Genomic DNA, 20,561 nt, shown 5'->3' with positions numbered 1-20,561 from the left:
GGTGCTTAAAAATAAGGTGATTTGTTGGATAATTAATTGATCTCTTAGTTCAAACAATTTGATTCATTCTCCATGGTTAAGGTATCTAGTGAATTGATATGAAAAGTTTATAGGGTTGGAATAGATAGCAATTGATGTCTGGTAAGTCAGGTGACCGGTAACTAGTATCTGTAAAAGATCTCCTTTAATGAACATGGGAACTCTCTGATGATAAAGTCAATAACTTTATAGAGAGAGAAAATATAATAATATTCTAGAGAGAAGTGCTTTGAAAATATATATGTAGTAGAAAATGAAGAGATTATGAACCTTTGATTTGAAAGATTCATAGTATATTTATAACCCATAAATCTTATCTTTTTATGGAGAAGAGATGCTGGAATGTAATTTTACTTTTGTTATATTTTAAGTTTTATTCTAATTAAAATAATATGTATTAGATTAATATAAAATATTAAGGAACTATATCAAGGGCTTTGGGCATGTCACACATGCGCTAGGCGTGATAGCATACCTAAAATGTGTGTACACCAAGCATAGCGTGCCCCCTTGTATGGGCCCGGACTTCTTACCTGAGCTCATGCCCTTTAGGGAGTTGGGGTCGAGCTACCATACCCGAGCCCACTTTTATTGCCCCTCCCTATTGTACTTTAGGCTCAAGATACCAAGCTTAAGTCTAATGAATGTTCTTGTTGAGTTTATTTTAGGAGAATGTTTTAAGTCTATTTTGAAGGTTTTTTCAAGTCTATTTTATATATATTCGTCAATATCTTTACACTCCTATCTTATATAACATATTCTAAAATTTAAATCCTATATGATAATATAAAGACAATTTTTCATAAGTTGAAGAATATTGTATTTATGTCTCTATTCTAAAATTTAATATAATAAAATCCTTGTAATTTCCATATATTTTCAAACTTACCCCTACACATTAAAGATTTTTTTTAATATATATAAGTATAATTTTAAAACTCGATCCAGAGAAATCTAATGTCATGTATTGGAAGGATTGACTTAATTTTTTTTTTAAATCAAAACAATATTATTTTAACTATGTTTTTTTTTAATAAACAATGAGCTAATAGTTGAGTTTTGATCGGGTTAAGCTTTAGTCAACAAGATCACTATGTTAATCCAAGTTTTTGATCAAGTTAACTAAAATTTTTTTCTTGAACCTGGACTTTTTCAAATCCTGGATCAACTATATACCAAGTTGCCCTGTCAAGCTATTCCAAATTTTAAAACTAAATATTAGGGGTGTTTATGGTCTGGTTTGGTCCGGTTTTAACCTAAAAATTTAACTAAACTGGAAAATAGTATTTCTTGTTAATATAACCTGGACCGAACTGAGAACTGGTTCAAACCAAACTGGTTTTGTTCGATTTGGTTCGGTTTTTTAGCATTAAAAACCAGAAAACCGAAACCAATTAAATAAAAGAAAACTTGGATAAAATCCTTGTTAAAAACTTTGAATTCGGGCCATTCGATTGAGATTTGAAAGACCTCCCTTAGCCGAATCAAAGACACTAGATTTATCCAAGTTAGCACATCTACATGTTAACAAAGATTCCAATAGCATCCCACAAACTATTGGGCTGAATACTAGAATCTCATTAGTACAGCTACATGTTAATAAAACCAAAAACAAGGATTTTGTTCAAGTTTTCTGCCAGAAACTAAAGTAGAGAGTAGAAAGACAACAATATGAGAGAAAAGAGCACAGAGAAGAGGGAGTGGGAGGGAGGGGTGGGGCAGCTGGAAAGGTAGGGTTAGGTTATTTAGGTTTAGGATGTTTCCTTTTATACTTTTTTTTAGATTCAATTAAGTCGGTTCGGTTTGGTTTGGTTCAATCGGTTTAAGCTTTTTTAAACTGAAACCGAATTAGATCGGGTGATTTTTTATTTTTTAATTGGTTTATTTGGTTTTTTTTATCGATTCAGTTTTTTTTATTTATCGGTTGATCGGTTTTTTTAAATACCCCTACTAGATATATAAGTTGATCACGTGGAAAATAAATTGGGTGGAAAAATTAGGGAAAAAAGGTTTGCTTTCATAAATAAAACGCAGCGTTGCAAGCTCGCTTTCCCCTGCAAAACCCTTCCCCTTTAAACTCTCCTCCCTCCCCCTATCCCTCTTGCTTGATTTCTCTTTAAAAAAAATGGAACAGGCAGCAGCAGGAGGGAAGGGAACAGTGACGCCATTAGCGTCAATGTTTCCAGTGAACGAAGCACAAAAGGCAGCGAAACGAGTTGAAGAGAAGATTGGAGAGAAGCAAAAAGAGTTAGACTGTATCAAAGAATATGTTACTGAAAACACCAATCTTATTAACCTTGTCTCTAGATTACCTGAAGAACTTAATCATGATATTATGGTAAGCAAGTATCACTAATCACTTAATAATCAATAGTTTTTTGTGTGGGTTCTTTTCAGTTTCTTGTTTTCTTTCCCTTAAAAAACAAAAAGAAGAGGAACTTTTTTTTGAAATGAAAGAGAGTGAACAATCTTTTAGTTTCTTGTGTAGTTAATGTTGTTTTTGTTGTGGGATTGTTTTTTTATAGGTGCCATTTGGGAAAGCTGCGTTTTTTCCTGGTAGATTGATACACACTAATGAGTTCATGGTAAGCAAAGCTTTTTTTTTTTTGCTTTGTAGATAATGGAGAATTTTGTTGAATTGGATGATAATAAGAGAACCCTGTTGTAGTTTTATGCGGATTTTACTTGAATCAGAGGGTTAGAAGAGAATCCTTTCGTATTTTTTGGTTGAAATAGATGATTAGAGGAAGACCTTTTTTTTGTTTATGAACATTGTGAATTTAGAGGTGATGGTTATGTGTTGTTTTTGTGTGAAGGTTCTTTTAGGAGATGGTTATTATGCTGAAAGAACAGCTAAGCAAACTGTGGAGATTTTGACAAGGAGAGGGAAAGCTTTGGATTCTCAAGTTGAATCTCTTATGGCAAATATGAAGGATCTTAAAGCCGAGGCTTCATTTTTTGATGTTACGGCTTCTGAGGCTGCTGTAGGTTTTGCAGAATTTGATTATTTTTTTATGAGGCTTAATCCATGCTTGTAATTGAAAGAACCATGAATAGATTTTACAGTACATGATCTTTCTGAACATTTTGAATACTTTATTGTCATCCTATACAAATGTGCTCCAAAATAATTCATTTTAGGGTAGCTAGTCTGTAAAGTGTTCTTTTGATATGGTTGGTTTTTGAAAGAAAGATACAGGTGTTGCATTTGTGTGCATTTTATTCTAAACATTACAACAGCATCAGTTTTTCCATTTTCTACCAATATCTGTTTGGAGCAAACTCATAGATTTGTATGCTATTTTTTATTCCATTTTTAGAACATGTGTATATCTTCTATGCTACTTGTTAATTGCTTCTTCTTCTTTTTTTCTTTTTTTTTTCAATATGTGCAAAAGGAGGGTCTTGTGGAAATAAGGGAAGATTACGTGGAGGAAAATTCTTGGGAAAAACATTCCATATCAGGCAAGTCTCTTGCTTCTCAACCTTTTCATCAGTAGCTTTGTTTCGGTGGAGTGACAAATGCAAGTTAAAGTTTTTTTGGCATACAAGATAAATTCTCATGTTTTGGATCACCTTGGAACTGATATATTATTATTGTCTGGTCCATGTAACTTTCAAGTTATATGTTGCTTCTGCTTTCTGTTGGCACACAGAACTCATGCTCTCTACACAAGAATTTATACTTACAGTTTAAAAGATTTCCTGCTGTTGTTTTGATGATTTGTAATAGATCACATTTAATCACCGATTCACCATTCTAAATTTGAGATATCAACTTTTCTTTTCATGACGCAGATGACAAGAATAATGACAAAAAAGTTGCATTTGAAGATGATGAATATGCCCGCATAATGTCTAGGTTGGATGAGCTGGAGAAAGAAGAACTAGAAGCTGAAGATGAAGAAGTGGATGCTGAAGATGATGATGAGAGTGCTGTTGAGCAACCTGATGCAGCTGAAAACGACGATGAGAGTGATACGGATGAACAAACTGATGCAGGTGAAAGTAATAGTGAAAACCATGATAACACACAACCTAAAGCTAAATTCAATCAATTTCCGCATCAGATTCATTCAGAGGTAAGTGTTAGTATCTGGCTTTGATGAATTAATTACTCAATGATATTGTTGCCATGTTTCATTAACTAAATACGAGTGTAGTTCAATCACTTGACTAATATGAATTACAGATAAGGAAACCACTGCAGCAGACAACTGCCGAAGCATTATCAAATAAGTATCTTCCTCAACAAAGTATTACTGATACATCAAATGTAAGAGATAAAGTCCTTTCCTCTTTCTTTCTTGTAAGTTAGCATTACGTGAAGTGTGATTATTCTATATGGGGTATGCGGCTCTGGTGCGCTATGAGAAATCTCTCAACCATTGACTTCTTGTTTTGAAGTATATGGTTTTCAAATATTTTAGGAAGAGGTGGTGAGACACCTTTTTCCATCGAAACCACTTTTTTTTCACATCTCTCTAAATGGTGAAACATGTCATGGATGCTCTCTCTCAGTGAAACCTTGCTTTTTATGTTTGTCGTGTAAAGTTTGATAGGAAGATGATTTATGCTAGTGCAAATGCTAGAATTGCAAGCCTAATGTGGCAACGGTCTTGTGGTATTAGAACAATTTGCATGTCATATTGTTAATGGACATTTTTCAGCAAGCATTTTTCTGGGAGGGAACAAAAAAAGAAATTTGATTGTCCCAACAAAAATGCTGTTTCCACAATAATATGCATTCCCAGTTTTGCATATACAGTCTTCTTAACAACGCATCTTTATTTTCTTTCTCGTAGGTGCTCATGCAGACTCCAAAATCAGGATTCAATAGTTCCAAGGTATGTTTTTGCACCTCTTAACCATGTCTAGTTGATTGGTTGAAATGAATAGTATTTGATTATTAGCTGGCATCTTCTAGTTATTACACACTATTTCTTGTGCAGGCTTTCACAGGCTCAATTGCGGAGAGTGCTGACGCTGTTTCAACAAATTCCAGACAACAGGCTGTGACTTCATCACAGGTATAGACTTCCTTTCTTAATATGTTTTTTGGTTGGCACTGGGCAGACGGGCACAAATTGATCCATGATAATGCTCACGTATCTGAATCTGAACTGCTTAATATGTCTCCCCCTTCCCCCTCAAATACGCACGCAGGCTTCAGAACCAGCATTTGACAGTTCCAAGGTATCCTTTTGCAATTGCAATCCTTGTCTCATCGATTAGTTAAAATGAACACAAATTGATTATTAGCTGACCTTGCTAATTATCACTACTTACTATTTACCATGCAGGCTATCATAGGTTCCATTGTGGAGAGAGCTGACACTATTCCCAAAAATTCACAACAGGCTGCGACTTCATCCCAGGTATGTTTCTTTCTTTCTTAAAATGTGTGTGTGTGTGTGTTTGTGAGAAGTTGGGGTTGTGGGGGGTGGGATGTGATGATCATGAGTGTCACTAATTGGTTCATAATAACACCCTATCAAGTGTCTTTTCATTGTTTTTAATCATAATTGCTTAATGTGTTTTTTCCATCAAACACACCTGCAGGCTTCAAAACCAGCATTTGACAGTTCCAAGGTTTGTTTACAGTTAACTTGTCAGTTGGTTGAAGTGAACTGTAGTTAGTAGTTATGTAGCCCTAATCGATCATTCATCTACTGTACAGGCCTTTACAGGTTCTGTTGTGGAGCGCACATACAACTTACCAACATCAGGACAAGATGCCATTTCATCACAGGTATTGTTGATCTATTTGGATAACAATGCTGTACAACAAGCCATTATCTACCGATCACAATTGTTATTGAACTTTGCAGTCATCCAGCTCTCAACCTTCAAAGCCAGTTTCCAGATTCAAGATACGGAGATCTTAGCTGCCATTGTTATAGAAATGTGTAAATTGAGAAACCACACGCATATTCTGTCTTTGAGCAGTTTTTGGAGATCCGCTTGTGTTAAGCTAGAACAACATTAATGGTCCAAACAGAATCCATCCTTGCATGTATTTGATATTTGCGTGAAAGGCTTCTCGTGTGACCCCTCTGCTCTCCGCTGGTATATTTTGTTCTAGTTGGCAACTTGACATGGGTCATCGGCTCCGGAAACCAGAGGCAAGTTGAAGTGCTGTTGATAGTGTAGTACAATATTGATGTGTTTATAGATGCCTCATGCTTCTGGCTAGTCTATGAACGCTATGCTGTGTCTAATGGAATTCTGTTTTTGTTTTTTGTCATACTAATGACTGGTATAGTGTAATATTGATCGTCATACCAATGACTGGTCTAATGGAAGGTGCCTAATGGTGATGGCCTAGCTTTCTCATGCCTCCTTGCCTTGCTGTTCCCTGTCCAACAAACCTAACTTAAGAAAGTAAATTATCTGGTTGTTAGGTTTTCCTTCAATTCCTCTGAAATTGGATGAACAATCACATCCGCCAGTTGGACAAATTTTAAAATCAACCCAGGATCCCAAAATCCCATACAAATATCTTGAAACACAAGTCAATCATATCTTCTGAATCTATTGTCTTCGGAAGGAAGCTAGAAATGCCACCAATTTCTCATTATTTAACTTTTAATATATTTAATTGATGGCAACCTAACAGCTAATACAGAGGGCGGAAATGAAACAATGCTTTTTCACTTCCACCATCTTTTTCTTCCTTTACATCTATCTACCTGTACAATATTGCTAAAATATGCAGAGTAGAAATTTACAAGGGAAGCTATTTTGCTATTTTCAACCGTCAGGCATCTTCTCCTTCCTCTTCTTGTAGTCCCGAAGCGCATTTTCTCTCTCTGAAGTGGTTGCTGATAGAACCCATTTGCTAAATTCAACCTCCCCCATTCCCATGAACTGAGCAAGGAGACTATATTGGATCTTTTTCCAATCCTTGGATGGCAAATCATTCCTTTTCCCACCTACATCATCTGGTTTCCTTCGCCGCTTAACAGGAGGGTTGTTTATGCTATCTTTACCAGGGATGCTTTCTTCTGTGTTCTTTCTAATTCCAGGTCCAATATTGACAATGTCCTCGTTCCGATGAGTGTAAAGAATACCTGAACAGCAAGGAAATTATATCGCATTGAACAGCTTGTACCATCTCTCTCTCTCACATGCATGTGTACGTGCACATTCTTTAAAAAATCCGCAAGCTATCTAGTAGTAAAATAGGAAATTCTCCGGATACGAAACACTCAAAACTTTTGCGGTTGGCTACCTTCATCCCTTACATACTATCTTCTAGTTTATTTTTTTTGTTTTATCGGTTTATTTTAGTTCTTATCTAAGAACTATATCAGTTAAAAAACTTGAATCAATGGCCATTTATGACAAATCCATCTTAGCAAATTCTCATCTACCTCAATTGCAGCAAAACTTGCACCTTTTTTACAGATAGCTTTATTCTTATGCCAATATATTCTCATAGAAAAATCACTGCTGAATGAAAATGACTGCTAAATTGTGCAGTAGTATCTAATACCATGTGAATTTAAGTGTAAAACTTTATAACAACATTTTGAGGTATAGATTGATGCAGTGCATTTGAATATTAACCAATCTGAAGAAAACAAATGATAAGTAGAAGAAGATACAAACAAATATACTTACCTAACTCTTCAAGAACAGGTTTCTTCCTTGTAACACTCTCATGATTCCCATTGTCACTGGTTTCGCATACTGATGAAGTTGTTACAGCTGCTTGGTCAGGATGAAGGAAACAGGTCCCAAGTTCAGGCAACTCTTGCATTGTAGTAGAGCATTGTCCATCACCCTTTCCCTGTTTCTCATGTAGTTCAATGATTTCACTGGTAAAAAGCTTATCAGATAGATCACGGAACAGATTGCAGATACCAAAAAGCTCACCCTGAAATTCTTTGCAATCCTGAAAATCCCAACAAAACAAAGGGAGAAACTCTGAATTTTTCAGTACAAATAGAAAAACCCCAAGGAAATATGAGACCCACACACCAGCCTTTCCATTGAAAAAAGGGTACCTGAACGCCTTCAAAATACCGGTTTTCTATCTTCCCTGAAACAGCAATATTTGACAGCTGCTGTTTGTACACTTGACGGGAATAAACAAGTTCCTCAAAAGAACCAGCTGCAAGAAGGCGGAAAACCACAACATGCCGCTTCTGTCCAAAACGAAACGACCTGTCTTGGGCCTGCAAGTCTTGGGCAGGATTCCAGTTTGGATCAAATATAACTACACGATTTGCGCTGACAAGATTCAATCCAAGCCCACCAGCTCGAGTTGATATAAGGAACACCTGAAAAAAAAAAAGGATTAAAGTTGCAAGAAATTTGGGGAACAAACTTTTTAGTCATCTTTTTACTTGAAAGCTACCTGTTTGCTTGGACTAGAGTTGAAGTCATCAACCAAAGATTGACGCAAGTTAGTTGGAGTAGAACCATCAAGTCTCGAGAAGCTATGCCCTTTGCGTATCAGAAATTTTTCCAGTATGTCCAGCATCCTGGAAAAAAAGAGTTTAACTTTAGAAGTGGTAAAACCAGGATGCTCGAACAATAGGAGTTATGAAAATCATTTATTACAGCTATTCTACAAAATCAAATACTAACTACATAAACAGTCACTTTATGACAGAATAATATACATCAACGGGCAAGATGAAAAATTTTATTTTCTTAGATTTATATATTGAATTTCTGAACAGAAAAAAACATGTGTTGATCAAATTTATTATGTCACTATGAGAGAAACATCTAGTATAACGAGAAAAATAAATAGTCGCACCACAGGCAGGTTTGCAAAGTTATGAAGCATTACCTGACAGAATAGCTGAAGAGAAGAATTTTGTCACCTCGTGAAGCCCAGGAAAACATTAACTTTTCTAATGCTTGCATTTTCCCACAATGTTTGACATCGCTCAAGCCCATGAAATTTTCACTTTGGGCATTTCCTCCCACCAAATCTACATCAGCACCAAAGACAGCAGAGGCAAACTCTGCATCCTTCTTCTGTTTATCCGGTTCATCCCTAGGGTTTGGCTTAATCAGCTCGAGGTGATTGCTTATCTGTTGTTGGATCCAAAAGTGAGTATGAGGAAATAGACAGGAAGTATACTTTCCAACGATCACTCATCACAAAACAAGAAATAGAAAACAGAAAAATCCTTTCACCTGTTGGAGTTTCACAAGGCAGGGAAGAACAAGGCAATAGGGGCACGAATCACAACCTTCAGGGTTATCCCTATGAAGGTAGGGCCATATAATTCCATCTGGCACAATCCTTTTGCAGCACTCCACCTGTTTTAGAGGGCTGCCACAACTACATGGAAGATCCTTATTTACAAGGCACTGGATGTCTGGCAGTTGCAACATGCTCCTATAGACCCGCTTTTGCAATTCACTCATGGAACAGAACACAACATTGTCTTCCTTTCCCATCATAAGATGTCCAATGGTCTCCTCCTTTGTCCTTCTAAGCATGTACTTACGAAGAACTGACACCAGGTGCTCTTTGCGCTTATCAGCTTTCCGGACAAAACTTTCAGGTGCAGTTGACCTTTGGCCATGCTTGAGAGGTTCATCATAAAACTCTCGAAAGTGTTCCCTTGATCCCAGAGACCCAGGAGCAACCCAATCAAGGAGATTAAACAGCTCCATAATTTTATTCTGCATAACAGTTCCTGTGAGACCAAAACGTTTTCTCGTTTTAATTTCTAAACATGCTAGATATAATTTTGACTTTTCATTTTTAAGCCGATGCGCCTCATCAACAATCACAACCTCCCAATCCACCTCTGACAAAATGCTGCCATGAATTCTGTACGTGTCAAAACTGGTAATCAGTATCTCAACTCCACCAGCTTTTAGTTTCTCAAGTATCAAATCACGGTTTGTCCCATGGTAAAGAGAAACACTAAAGCTTGCCCATCTAGAGAATTCACTTTCCCAATTGTGGATAACAGAAGTGGGGCAAATTATAAGGACAGGGCCTTTTTTACCTACTTGGTTTCCCTTTAATGTTATGGACTCACCGGATTCTTCATCTTTTTCAAAGATAGCAGCCAGGAAAGCAATTGTCTGAATGGTCTTGCCTAGTCCCCTGATCCATTTTTTCAAAAACAAAGTCAACAGATATCAGCCCACCAGAAAATTCAGGAGTACTCATACAAGGAATAATATGTAAATTCGTAAATGCATACTCCATACATGCATAAACTCAAAATTAGCTTAACAAGAAAATGCCATTATTGTTGGTCAAATATCTACAAGTGATAAACGACTCAGGCAAGAAAACACTTTCAGTGTCTGACAAGGACTGTAAATTGTTGTCAAAATGGGTCATGCATAATCATCTGAGAGTAAAACTGTCACATGTGAAATACAAAACTTATCAAGAAATCACATATTTCAACACAACAAATATACTGACATGTCATCACCAAGAACACCTCCATGGTTGTCTAGGTATAGCTTATATAAAAATTTTACTCCCTCCCTTTGATGTTCAAGCAACCTGCAGTTAATAGAAGCAGGAACCTGCAATCAAAATTAGCAGGAAAAAAAATCATCCACAGATTCCCAAAAATTAAAGAACTCTGTGTGTGTGTGTGTGTGTGTGTTTCTTAAATGTAGATTAAGCAAGTTTTTTATGTGTTCTTAACTTCTATAATCCAATTTTGCTATTACAATTCAAAATTTACTCTTCTCCAAAGTTAATCAAATTCTGTAACAATTGCACTACACATAACATACTTCTAAAAGAAGAAACAACTCCTTAACATAGAAAAAAGTGAACTTTCTAATTCAAACAACAACAAGACACATACTTTCCAACACAAAAACAAAACTCGAACCCAGAAACTGCAATTACAAAAGAAATAAACAACTGGGTCAAAACAATTCGAAGCATAAAATGCATAATTATCAATTACCCGTATGACAGGAACCTCTCCAAGCAAAGAAAGGACTAGTGGCTCAAAGGGTCCAGTATGTTCAAACTGAAACTGACCCAATTTAGTTCTCCCAAGATCCTCAAACTCCCTCTCCTTCTCCTCTTCTTCCTGCCTATCTTCAAATTTTACAACTTGGGCTTCATTTCTAAGCCCTTGTGAATTCTGGGGTTGTTGAGTTCTTGCATTTAGTGAGTCATTCTGTTGTGATAAAGGACGAAAAGGTTCTCCAAGACGTTGGAGTTGCTTTGAAAGAGAGGATTTTGGTGGCTTTCTTGAGATGGTTAGTGCTGGTTCTGGTTCTTGGGAGAATGATGGCTGTGTTAAAGAAGAAGAGGATGATGATGATGTTGTTGTTGTTGTTGAAAGATTTGAGCAGGGTTTAAGGATTTCTTTCAAGGCCTTGAAACTCGTGAGAAGAGACATGACATGACTTGAAAGAGAGGAATTTGATGCAAATCTTACAATGTTCGTGGGAACTGATGAGTACTTTTGATGTCTGTGGTTTCCTTGGTTTTGAAATCAAGAAAACAGACTCAACAGCTATTTGATTCGGTGATTCGTGATTGAGGGGCCGGTTTTTAGAGGAACGGCGTCGCTGAACATGCAACTTTTTTCCCCCTTCCAGCCGTCGGGTATTCTTGTACCGATTATAGTTGCAAAACGGGGACCGGCTGACCAAGTTAAACCGGCTCCTGGCTGAATTTTTTTTAAAAATAAAAAATAAAAAATTAACTAACTTGATAAAAAAAAAAAGTGTTGACTTGCTAATTTAGTTGATTCGGCCAAACATAGTTAAAATCTTTTTTTTTAATCAAAATAATAGAGTTTTGATCCTATTAAATTACACAGTGAATAATTTTGTTGTTTTAACAATAATGATCTTATAATATATTTTTTATGTTACTATTAAAAAAATAGAATTTTTTAAATCTTAATTTCATTTTTTCAAACATAAAAAGTCTAGTAAGAATATATAATTTTTTAATCATCATACTAATATTATAAAAACTTCAAATTAAGTTTTAAATTAGAATTTATAAATAACCTGAGTTAATTATTTACATTATTTTGAATAGAAGGTTCGAATCATTGTTTATTTTTGTATTTAGAATTGTATTTTAAAAATATATTTAATTTTAAAAAAATAAAATTAATAATTTTTTAATGTTTTGCGATGATTTTAATGTATAATAATAATTTAATTCATTATCAAATAAAAAAGCATTTAAAAAAAAGTACAATTTAAAGCTCTTTAAATAGGCAAGCACTTGAACAAAAGTGTATACACTTTTTACCTCCCATTATGAGAACACAATTTCCATATTTTTCAGTGACGAAGAAGTCAATGATAAAGCATCGATCATCAATAATCCTTCTCATATTGTAGCGTATTCCCTTTTATTATGGTTTCTCTTAGCTACATGCAACTCCTGCCTTGTTACCATGGAGAAGATCTCCCCTTCATGAGAAGTAATTTTCTTAATCAAAGCTGTCAAACGATAAAAAATACGAATAAAATGGTGTTTGAGAGTTTCATAATTGTTGTTTTTTAATACCTATCAAAATAATTTTTATTTTATTTTTTAAAAATTTATTTTTAACATCAGTATATTAAAATGATTTAAAAACAATAAAAAATTATTTTTAAAAAATATAATTTCAATCACGTTCCTAAACGCTAAGTATATATGATACCCTATCCTCTTGCATAATATACAATTTTATAGTAACATAGCAATATGAATGATAAAAACAATTTTTTATTAAGGTGAATGGTATTCTCAAACTAATTTATTCATGAATTAAAATTAATTTTAAAAAAATTTATCTTAGCTATCCTATAGTTTGGTTGGTTTTACACTTACCCTTTATATTTTAAAAAATTATAATTTATACCCTAAACTTTATAACGGTTGTATGGTTTACATCCTAAATTTTTGTATAGTTTAGTCTATTTTATATTTATTAATGATTTAAATGATAATTTTTCAAAACATGTAGAGTAAAAGTAAAAACAACTATATTATACTATGGTCAAAGTAATTTTTTTCTTTTTTAACCATCCATCTTAATGACTCATCCCCTAATGTATTTAGTGCATTTAGAAGAATAAATTCTTATAATTATTAATTTCAAAATTCTAAGCTAATAGATTATAACTTCATTTGTGATTGCGGCTTAAATGACGGTTGATTAAAAATTAACTTTTTATATTTTTATATATTTTTGATGTGCTAAAGTTAAAATAAATTTAAAAATAAAAAATATTATTTTAATATATTTTTAAATAAAAAACACTTTAAAAAATAATTTCCATCATAATTTTAAATTTCCCAACAAGAAAGAAATTTCTATCAGACTAATACTTTAAGATTACAATAAACAAGATTTATGGTGACCTGAATTCCAGCTTTGATCGAACTGCATGTACGAGATCAAAATGTTAATTGTAAAAATCAATATCCATGTGAAAAATTTAAAAATTAGTAATTGAATTTTCAATATCATAATATAATTTAATGCTACAATTGGTATAAAAACAAATACCAATCCATCTGCGTTCACCTGAATATTTCAAATTAATTTAGTGTTTAATTACAAATTAAATTTCATTATAGTCTCTAATTAAAAAAAAAAGTTCATTCCAATGATGAAATGCATTATTTTTTTACTTCAATCATGATCACCAGCCATTTCCAACAAAACTTTTTCTCCTTCTAAACCTCTTTTCAATTAAAATTGCGGTAATTTTGTTTGTAGATATTTTTTTATGTGTTTATTTTTTTAATATATCATATTGTTTATTTTTTTAGATAAACACTTTTACTTCAATATCAAACTCATTAAATTGATAATTTTTTTTCTCAATCACATAGAAAAAATTATTTGTTTATTTATGTTTTTTCACTTGTTTCACATATTAATTACATTTCAAACTTTAATTTTGTAAAAGCAAAATAATGTGTTTTTTATTCATAAAAATTTATTTTATATGTAAGAATTCATTTCATAATAATTTTAACAAAATAGTTTTTTTAAAATTATAACTATTTTTTTTTAAATTTCAAACACAAAATCTACCATAATATCAAACACAAAATCTACCATAATATCAAACTTGGTGCTCGCCTCTCTTCTTTCATTCATGAAAACAAAAGCAAATACAAAATTGAACAAAATCAAGATCTTGAAGTTAATTATCTTCCTCATAGCTAAAGTTGTTTCAAGTGATTAAAGTTGACCCAAGGAAAGTTTTAAGGGTTTTGAAAACCCCCCTAGAACTTATCAAAATCTTTAAGACATTCTTACAAAATGGTCCCTAAAATTAAAACTATAGCTTCTACCCCCTCCCAAGTCCGTACTAGGTTCGGACTTCTCCATGCTGATCCCAATTCTATTAACTTGTTCAATAAAGTCCAACTTGAAAATTTTTATAGTGATAAAATCATAATTATTAATAGTTAAAACATAAAATCTCACCTTCAATTCTCTTCAATCACAAAATCCCGTGTTAGCCATCTGCGTGTCTCGCCTGTCTCTCATGCATGCAGGAGATTTCCAAGAGGCAGACTAGGTGGACCGATGGCCATTATGCCCTTGCTTATAACCTCCTATTTTACTTGCCTTTTGATCACACAATATTGCAGAAAAAGGCGCTCAACACATCCTCTTATCTAGCTTTAATTTTAATTATTGGAAGCTTTAATTTTTCAAATATGAGAATAAGTGAGACTTCATCATTTAATCTGATAATTTATGACACATTCAATTCAATAATAAAGAGGGGGATTTTAATTATTGGAAGCCTTAATTTCTCTTTCCTACCAATTAATTGCTATATGAAAATTGAAGAAAAATAATCATTAATTTTTCATGTTTTTTTTAATCATTAGAAGAGCCTAGCTAGCTAGTATGTGTGTGTGTGTATATATATATATATATATGTTTTTACTCTGGTATTCTCACATCCTTTTAAAGAATGAGACTAATTTTGTTCAGAATTCATGGCTGCCCCTCCCAATAAGTATGCTTATTGGAGATTGAATTTGTGTTCTCACTTTTATAGGGATATAACAGTACTTTAACCGTTAAACCAATACTTTATTGGTATCCTAACTAGCTAGTATATGAAAAATAATAATTAATTAGAAATCCATAATTAACTAAAATCAATACTCCTTGCATCGTACGTAACAGATGTAACTCCTAGCTTTTAGTTGATGAATAAATAAAGAAATCCCTTTTTGCAAGATAAAAAAAATTATTTAGATAATGTATCGAATATTTCAAACTTCCAATTCAATGAATTTCAATGCTTTTCAAGAAGATATTGAAGAAAACACCTTGAAACTTTTCAAAGTTTAATAAAGAAAATAAAAAAAATCAATTGATTTATTATAATTTGTTCTTCTTAAATCATCACATGCATGCATTCCCAACAAAACTAATTCTGTCTTCTTCTAAACCCGTTTTGCTCAGAAAATTATACAACGTTACAATTCACAAACTTGTTCTCTTCTTCTGTAAAAAGCAAAAGCAAAAGAAAAAGATAAAGAAAAAGAAAAAGAAAAGGAAAAAGAAAATTTAAGAAAAGCAAAAAACAATCTACAGTAAAATACCTCTAAACCTCATAACCGTTAAGTCCCTTGCATGCTGAGACGTGTAATCACTCTCTAGCTATGAAATTAAGAAAATAACAGTTTCTTCTTTTTCTCTGAAACGCATGCAATATTTATTAATTAACACGTAGACTCAAAAACCAGCCAAGCATTGACACCAACGATCTCATGCTTTACAACGGTAAAATCATCACAATCTCCCTATATAATTCACACCAATCACACCCTCAATCCCCATCAATTCTTTCTCATTCTTTCTCTAGCAAAACTTGGGTTGCTGCTTGAGCACTTGCTGTGGGGTTTCTAGTATATTTTTCTCTTGTTCGAAAATGGGGTCGAAGAGATTTTCTGGTTCTTTGTTTGTGATGCTGGTCTTGGGATTTCTTCTTGGGGTTTCTCGGGGTTATAAATTCTATGTTGGTGGTAGAGATGGTTGGGCTACAAACCCTTCTGAGAGATACAGTCATTGGGCTGAAAGAAACAGGTTTCAAGTCAATGATACTCTCTGTAAGCTCAATTCCTTCGAATTGTTCACTAATTATATGTTAAGATTATTTCGAATTAAAGAAAATAATTAATTCTTTTATTTATGGTGCAGTTTTCAAGTACAAGAAAGGAACGGATTCAGTCTTGATAGTAAGCAAAGATGATTACTACTCATGCAACACCAAGAACCCTATAAAATCCTTAACAGATGGTGACTCAAGTTTCATCTTTGATCGTTCTGGTCCTTTCTGTTTTATTAGTGGCAATGCTGATGATTGCAATAAGGGTAAGAAACTGATAATCGTTGTCATGGCTGTGAGACCAAAACCCCTCCCTCTCACTCCTTATTCTCCCATAACACCAGCTTCTTCACCTCAACCTACTAGTTCTCCACCGGCTGTGTCTCCGGATGCCCGGAGTCCTTCGGATTCCGCTGGTCCTGCGCAGGCTCCATCGACTAATAGTAAATCGGGTTCGTCGGGTTTTACTGCTGGTTCATTGTCAGTTGGGTTGGTTTTGGGTGCTAGCATAGGGGTTAGCTTCATATTGGGTGGCTTTCTTAGGGTTGTTTAAGTTGGTTTCTTGATGTTAGTGAGGATTGAAGTTAGAACAAGGGTCGCTCTGTATTGTTTTGTTCTTTATTGTTTTCTTGTAGTTTGGTTTATCAATAAAAACCGTGTCTGTTTTATTTTCACATTTTTGATGTTCAATTATGAAATTTTAGTTATTTTAACAATATTGTTTGAGAATATATATATATATATATATATATATATATATATATATATAAAATGGCGTTCCACAAAATTATTATTTTTTATTTTTAATTAATATGAGTGTTCGGACTATCTTACGCGTACTTCAATTAATCTTATGAGTTCTGAAATTAATGATCATATAAGTCTGGCCCTGAAGTTTGTAAAATTTAAACTGATAACGTCTAGATAATAAATTTAAAATCTAACCAATTGAGTTATACCTCTTAAAATATAATGTTAATAATCTTAATATTTACATGAGCTTCTACGTGATCAATTATGAATTTGAAATAAAATTTAAACCTTGTTCAATCTATACTAATTTCACATTAACCTCACTGATTTATCAAAGGAATATTAACAAAATTCTTTGATTCTGCGAGACCCAATAATTCTCTGATCCAGTGATTAATATGATCTCAAGAATTAATTGGTTTAATTTTGTTTCTATATGAAAAACTAAATAATTTTGTTATGGTCACCAAAATGAAACCAAATTGGAGAGAAAGTAGAAGGAGCACAAACATGATGCAATTACACGTTACCTAAAAAAAAACCAGGCAACTTTAAGCTTTTTGGTTAATGTGTTTTAAAAATATATTTTTAAAAATTATTTATTTTTATTTTAAATTAATTTTTTTTATATTTTCCGATTATTTTATTGTTAAAAATAAAAAAATAATATTATTTTAATATATATATTTTTAAAAAACAATCCTCCCCCATTTCATACATCAACTTAAACAATTACTCCAACAAATACATGCTATTGAAACGAGAATGCAAGCAACTCAAGAATTGCAATTGGTATAATAAGAATAAGTTCAATTCTAATCAGAGAACCACCACAATTCCTAAATTGAAAACCTCATCCTCTAATCTCCTTCTCCTAGTAGTCACGACCTCTAAAATCGAATAAGAGAAGTAGGGTGGCTGATTTCAGGTGAGCTTGGAGCTGTTTTTCCAGCGAGGGAGAGAGGGGGTGTTGCTGGTCCGGATGGTGTTGTGTACAAGTCATATCTAGCGGTGTTAGTTCAATTGGAGTTTGTGGCTATGGGGTTGTGGTGGCTGATTGTAGCGAAGGGCGTTGGGCTGGTTGTGGTTGTGTTGGGTTCGCTACAGTGATGGAAGAGAGAAGTGGGATGCTGGGTTGTTAAATTAACAATTCTAAACAGTACTAAAATAATTTTATGTTTTCAAAATATTAAAACTTAATGTCGGAAAAATTGTATTCCACCTTGTCCGAGTTTGAAATGAGAGGCACAAAAGGAAGTCACAAATATTATGCAGAAGATTAGATTAACCCTTCAATTTCTCGGACAATATCGACCATGTGAGAGCACTAGCATTCGAAAGAATGTTCCTTTGAATGATCAGAAGTTGCTTCACATCAACTGAGCAACATGGTTGAACATTCGGTTCTAACAAGAACACTCACACATATTCTCTCACTTTCTTTACTCTTTTATATATTTTTTTACTCATACAGTTACATTAAAGATTTCCTTAATCTAACATGTTATAAGAAACATAGTCCAGAGATAAAATCTAAGTTCTAGCCTACACACTTTAGCCAGGATACAATCATGAAAAACCCAATCAAATCCTGAAGTTTTTACAACTTAGGCTACCTTCATCCTGAAGCAACAAGTGATTTCTCAAGCAACCAATATCATCATCAACCCTCTTTCATATGCCTGCAGTATATACTCCTTTCCAAATCACAATATATGAAAGATGCTCAAAAGCAAAGAATTGAATGGTGCACCCAGTCTCCTTTGATGATCTCAAAATTCAGCATTCAGAAATTTGGGTATCACAATCAATATAGTAGAAAATTTGATTCACATTCATTGATATTTATTAGTTTGTGTTGAATCCACAACTATATTTATGGGATTTCGTTTCCAGAAGAGGAAGACAATTAATCATAGAATTATATAAATAGCACAATAAAATACAAAACATTATTCATTACTCAAAGAAACTTCTTATTTGATTATTATGTGAGGAAACAGAGAATGACTGCTCCTCCTTTTGAGTTACATGGATCAACGGTATATTACTCTGCATCTCTTTGTCAACGACATATTCAAACTGAAATCTCTAAATTCTACTGATAAAAAAACTGTTTCATACCTTGCGATGCTTTCTTCAGCTTTATGCGAGTCTATTGTGCTAGCGCTTCAGCTTCCCAGTGTTCATTTCTATCCTTGAATGAGACTAGGCTCTCCCGATAAACGAAAATTCCTTCGCACGAATGAATATCTTTTATATATCCAAGATAGGTTATTTCTTGGGTAATAATGTCAAATAAGGTTAGTTCCTTACAAGGGCCACATTCAAAGATAAAGTTACTATTCTTCCAATGTGCAATTGGTGAAATTCGTTCATATGAACTAGTCCCAACAGTGAATTGTTTTGTCCAACATCCCTCCTTCAATGTCCATATCTCAAGAAAATGCTTGATGTCATGGACAGTAAGCAAAGCAAGGGAGTCATGGTATACTGAAAGAACAGTTTCCCTGGCTGGCTTGTCATAGTCTGGTAGCTGCATATCTTGGATCAAATCAGTAGCCATATCAAAAGAAATAATGGCTTCGTCATAAGTTTTCCCACCAGAATAATCTGATCCCAACCAGTAACAAACTCCATCCAAACAAATGTAACATTTATTGTTGCTCAATAACTTGTAATTTTGTGGCAAATCTCCCCAATATCTCCAAGAATCAGTACTTAATGAGTACACAAAGACTGATAAAGGATAACGAATTTTGCTATTTGTTTTGCTCCAACTTTTAATAACAATCACCTTGTAATCTTTAGTTACTCTATCAAATCCAAAGCCAAAAACTTCCTTGACACCAGCATAAAAGCTAAGGGATGGGAGATTGGGTTTCCTTATGAGTGGAGGTAAGGTTTTCAGTTCATTGGTTGCAGGGTTCCACAGAGCACGATGATCCCTATAAGAATAACGGTCCAGGTAGAATATCCCATTGCAAGGACCACAGATAAAGGAATTATATATGGGCCTATCACGCAGTTCTTCGTATGATAAAATTGTAGATGTTTCATCTACCAAGAATTCATACAACGCAAGTTCTCCTAATTTCGTTACGAAATACTGAGCAAGGAAAGTATCACTATCGTCATAGTTGTCATAGTAATTATTAAGATGCTTGGATATGAAAGCTTGGCTTGTAATGATCGCATACCATGACTTGCAAACGCACTTGAGTTGCAGTAGAGCTTTCACCGGCAGCCATGATAGAATCTCAGTTATCAAATCTTCAGGTAATGGATCTTCGATCTTGATTGCCTTTCCTTTCAACATCTCTCCCTTTTGGCTTCTGCAACCTTGTATATATAAAAGTCAGAGATAAAATCATTGTCACCTTGCTTTTAAAATATAACTGAAAACCCTTTTGCTAACGTATCTAAGGAAAGTGTCACCCTACACCCTACACAATCAATTATAATCTTCACAATTATGTCCTAGAAGTACGAAGAAGAAGAGAACGAAACAACAAACGTACGTAATATTGTAATAACAAAAAAAAGAAAGAATAAAATTGAAGTTGAAACGTGAAAAATTAATGTATAAGGTTAAAGAAAGCAAACCTCAGACAGATTTAAGGTTGAAGGAAACAAACCTCCGAGTTTGATAGTTAAAACAAGGCTCCCATGCCGGATACCCTAATATGTAGCTTATTTTTATA

At 33.7% G+C, this 20,561-nt stretch overlaps 4 protein-coding genes across 4 annotated transcripts; 2 read left to right on the top strand and 2 right to left on the bottom strand.

Moving 5' to 3' along the window:
- The first annotated feature begins 2,091 nt into the window (after positions 1-2,091).
- Positions 2,092-6,375, top strand: LOC133671308 (uncharacterized). The gene is made up of 13 exons (XM_062092025.1): positions 2,092-2,377; positions 2,565-2,624; positions 2,856-3,023; positions 3,438-3,504; positions 3,838-4,121; positions 4,232-4,315; positions 4,845-4,886; positions 4,992-5,069; positions 5,206-5,235; positions 5,343-5,417; positions 5,602-5,631; positions 5,720-5,791; positions 5,871-6,375. The coding sequence occupies exons 1-13, from the start codon at positions 2,165-2,167 to the stop codon at positions 5,925-5,927; spliced, it is 1,260 nt and encodes a 419-aa protein (XP_061948009.1). The 5' UTR covers positions 2,092-2,164; the 3' UTR covers positions 5,928-6,375.
- Positions 6,376-6,542: 167 nt separating this feature from the next.
- Positions 6,543-11,605, bottom strand: LOC133671306 (switch 2). The gene is made up of 8 exons (XM_062092024.1): positions 10,959-11,605; positions 10,457-10,563; positions 9,199-10,126; positions 8,846-9,093; positions 8,405-8,531; positions 8,052-8,327; positions 7,666-7,939; positions 6,543-7,112 (listed from the first exon to the last, which is right to left on the bottom strand). Exons 1-8 carry the CDS (start codon positions 11,400-11,402, stop codon positions 6,793-6,795), a joined length of 2,724 nt encoding a protein of 907 aa, XP_061948008.1. The 5' UTR covers positions 11,403-11,605; the 3' UTR covers positions 6,543-6,792.
- A 4,118-nt stretch (positions 11,606-15,723) lies between these two features.
- LOC133671085 (early nodulin-like protein 4) lies at positions 15,724-16,778 on the top strand. Its single transcript, XM_062091716.1, has 2 exons — positions 15,724-16,105; positions 16,197-16,778. The coding sequence occupies exons 1-2, from the start codon at positions 15,928-15,930 to the stop codon at positions 16,655-16,657; spliced, it is 639 nt and encodes a 212-aa protein (XP_061947700.1). The 5' UTR covers positions 15,724-15,927; the 3' UTR covers positions 16,658-16,778.
- Positions 16,779-18,824: 2,046 nt separating this feature from the next.
- On the bottom strand, positions 18,825-20,305 carry LOC133670568 (putative F-box protein At3g24700). Its single transcript, XM_062091083.1, has one exon. It carries the CDS (start codon positions 20,174-20,176, stop codon positions 19,013-19,015), a length of 1,164 nt encoding a protein of 387 aa, XP_061947067.1. The 5' UTR covers positions 20,177-20,305; the 3' UTR covers positions 18,825-19,012.
- Positions 20,306-20,561: the final 256 nt, after the last annotated feature.

The sequence above is a fragment of the Populus nigra genome, chromosome 13 (genome assembly GCF_951802175.1).
Source record: "Populus nigra chromosome 13, ddPopNigr1.1, whole genome shotgun sequence".
Classification (NCBI taxonomy): Eukaryota; Viridiplantae; Streptophyta; class Magnoliopsida; order Malpighiales; family Salicaceae; genus Populus; species Populus nigra.
Note: the sequence above shows the minus strand (reverse complement) of the source record. Positions and strands in the feature narration are given on the sequence as shown.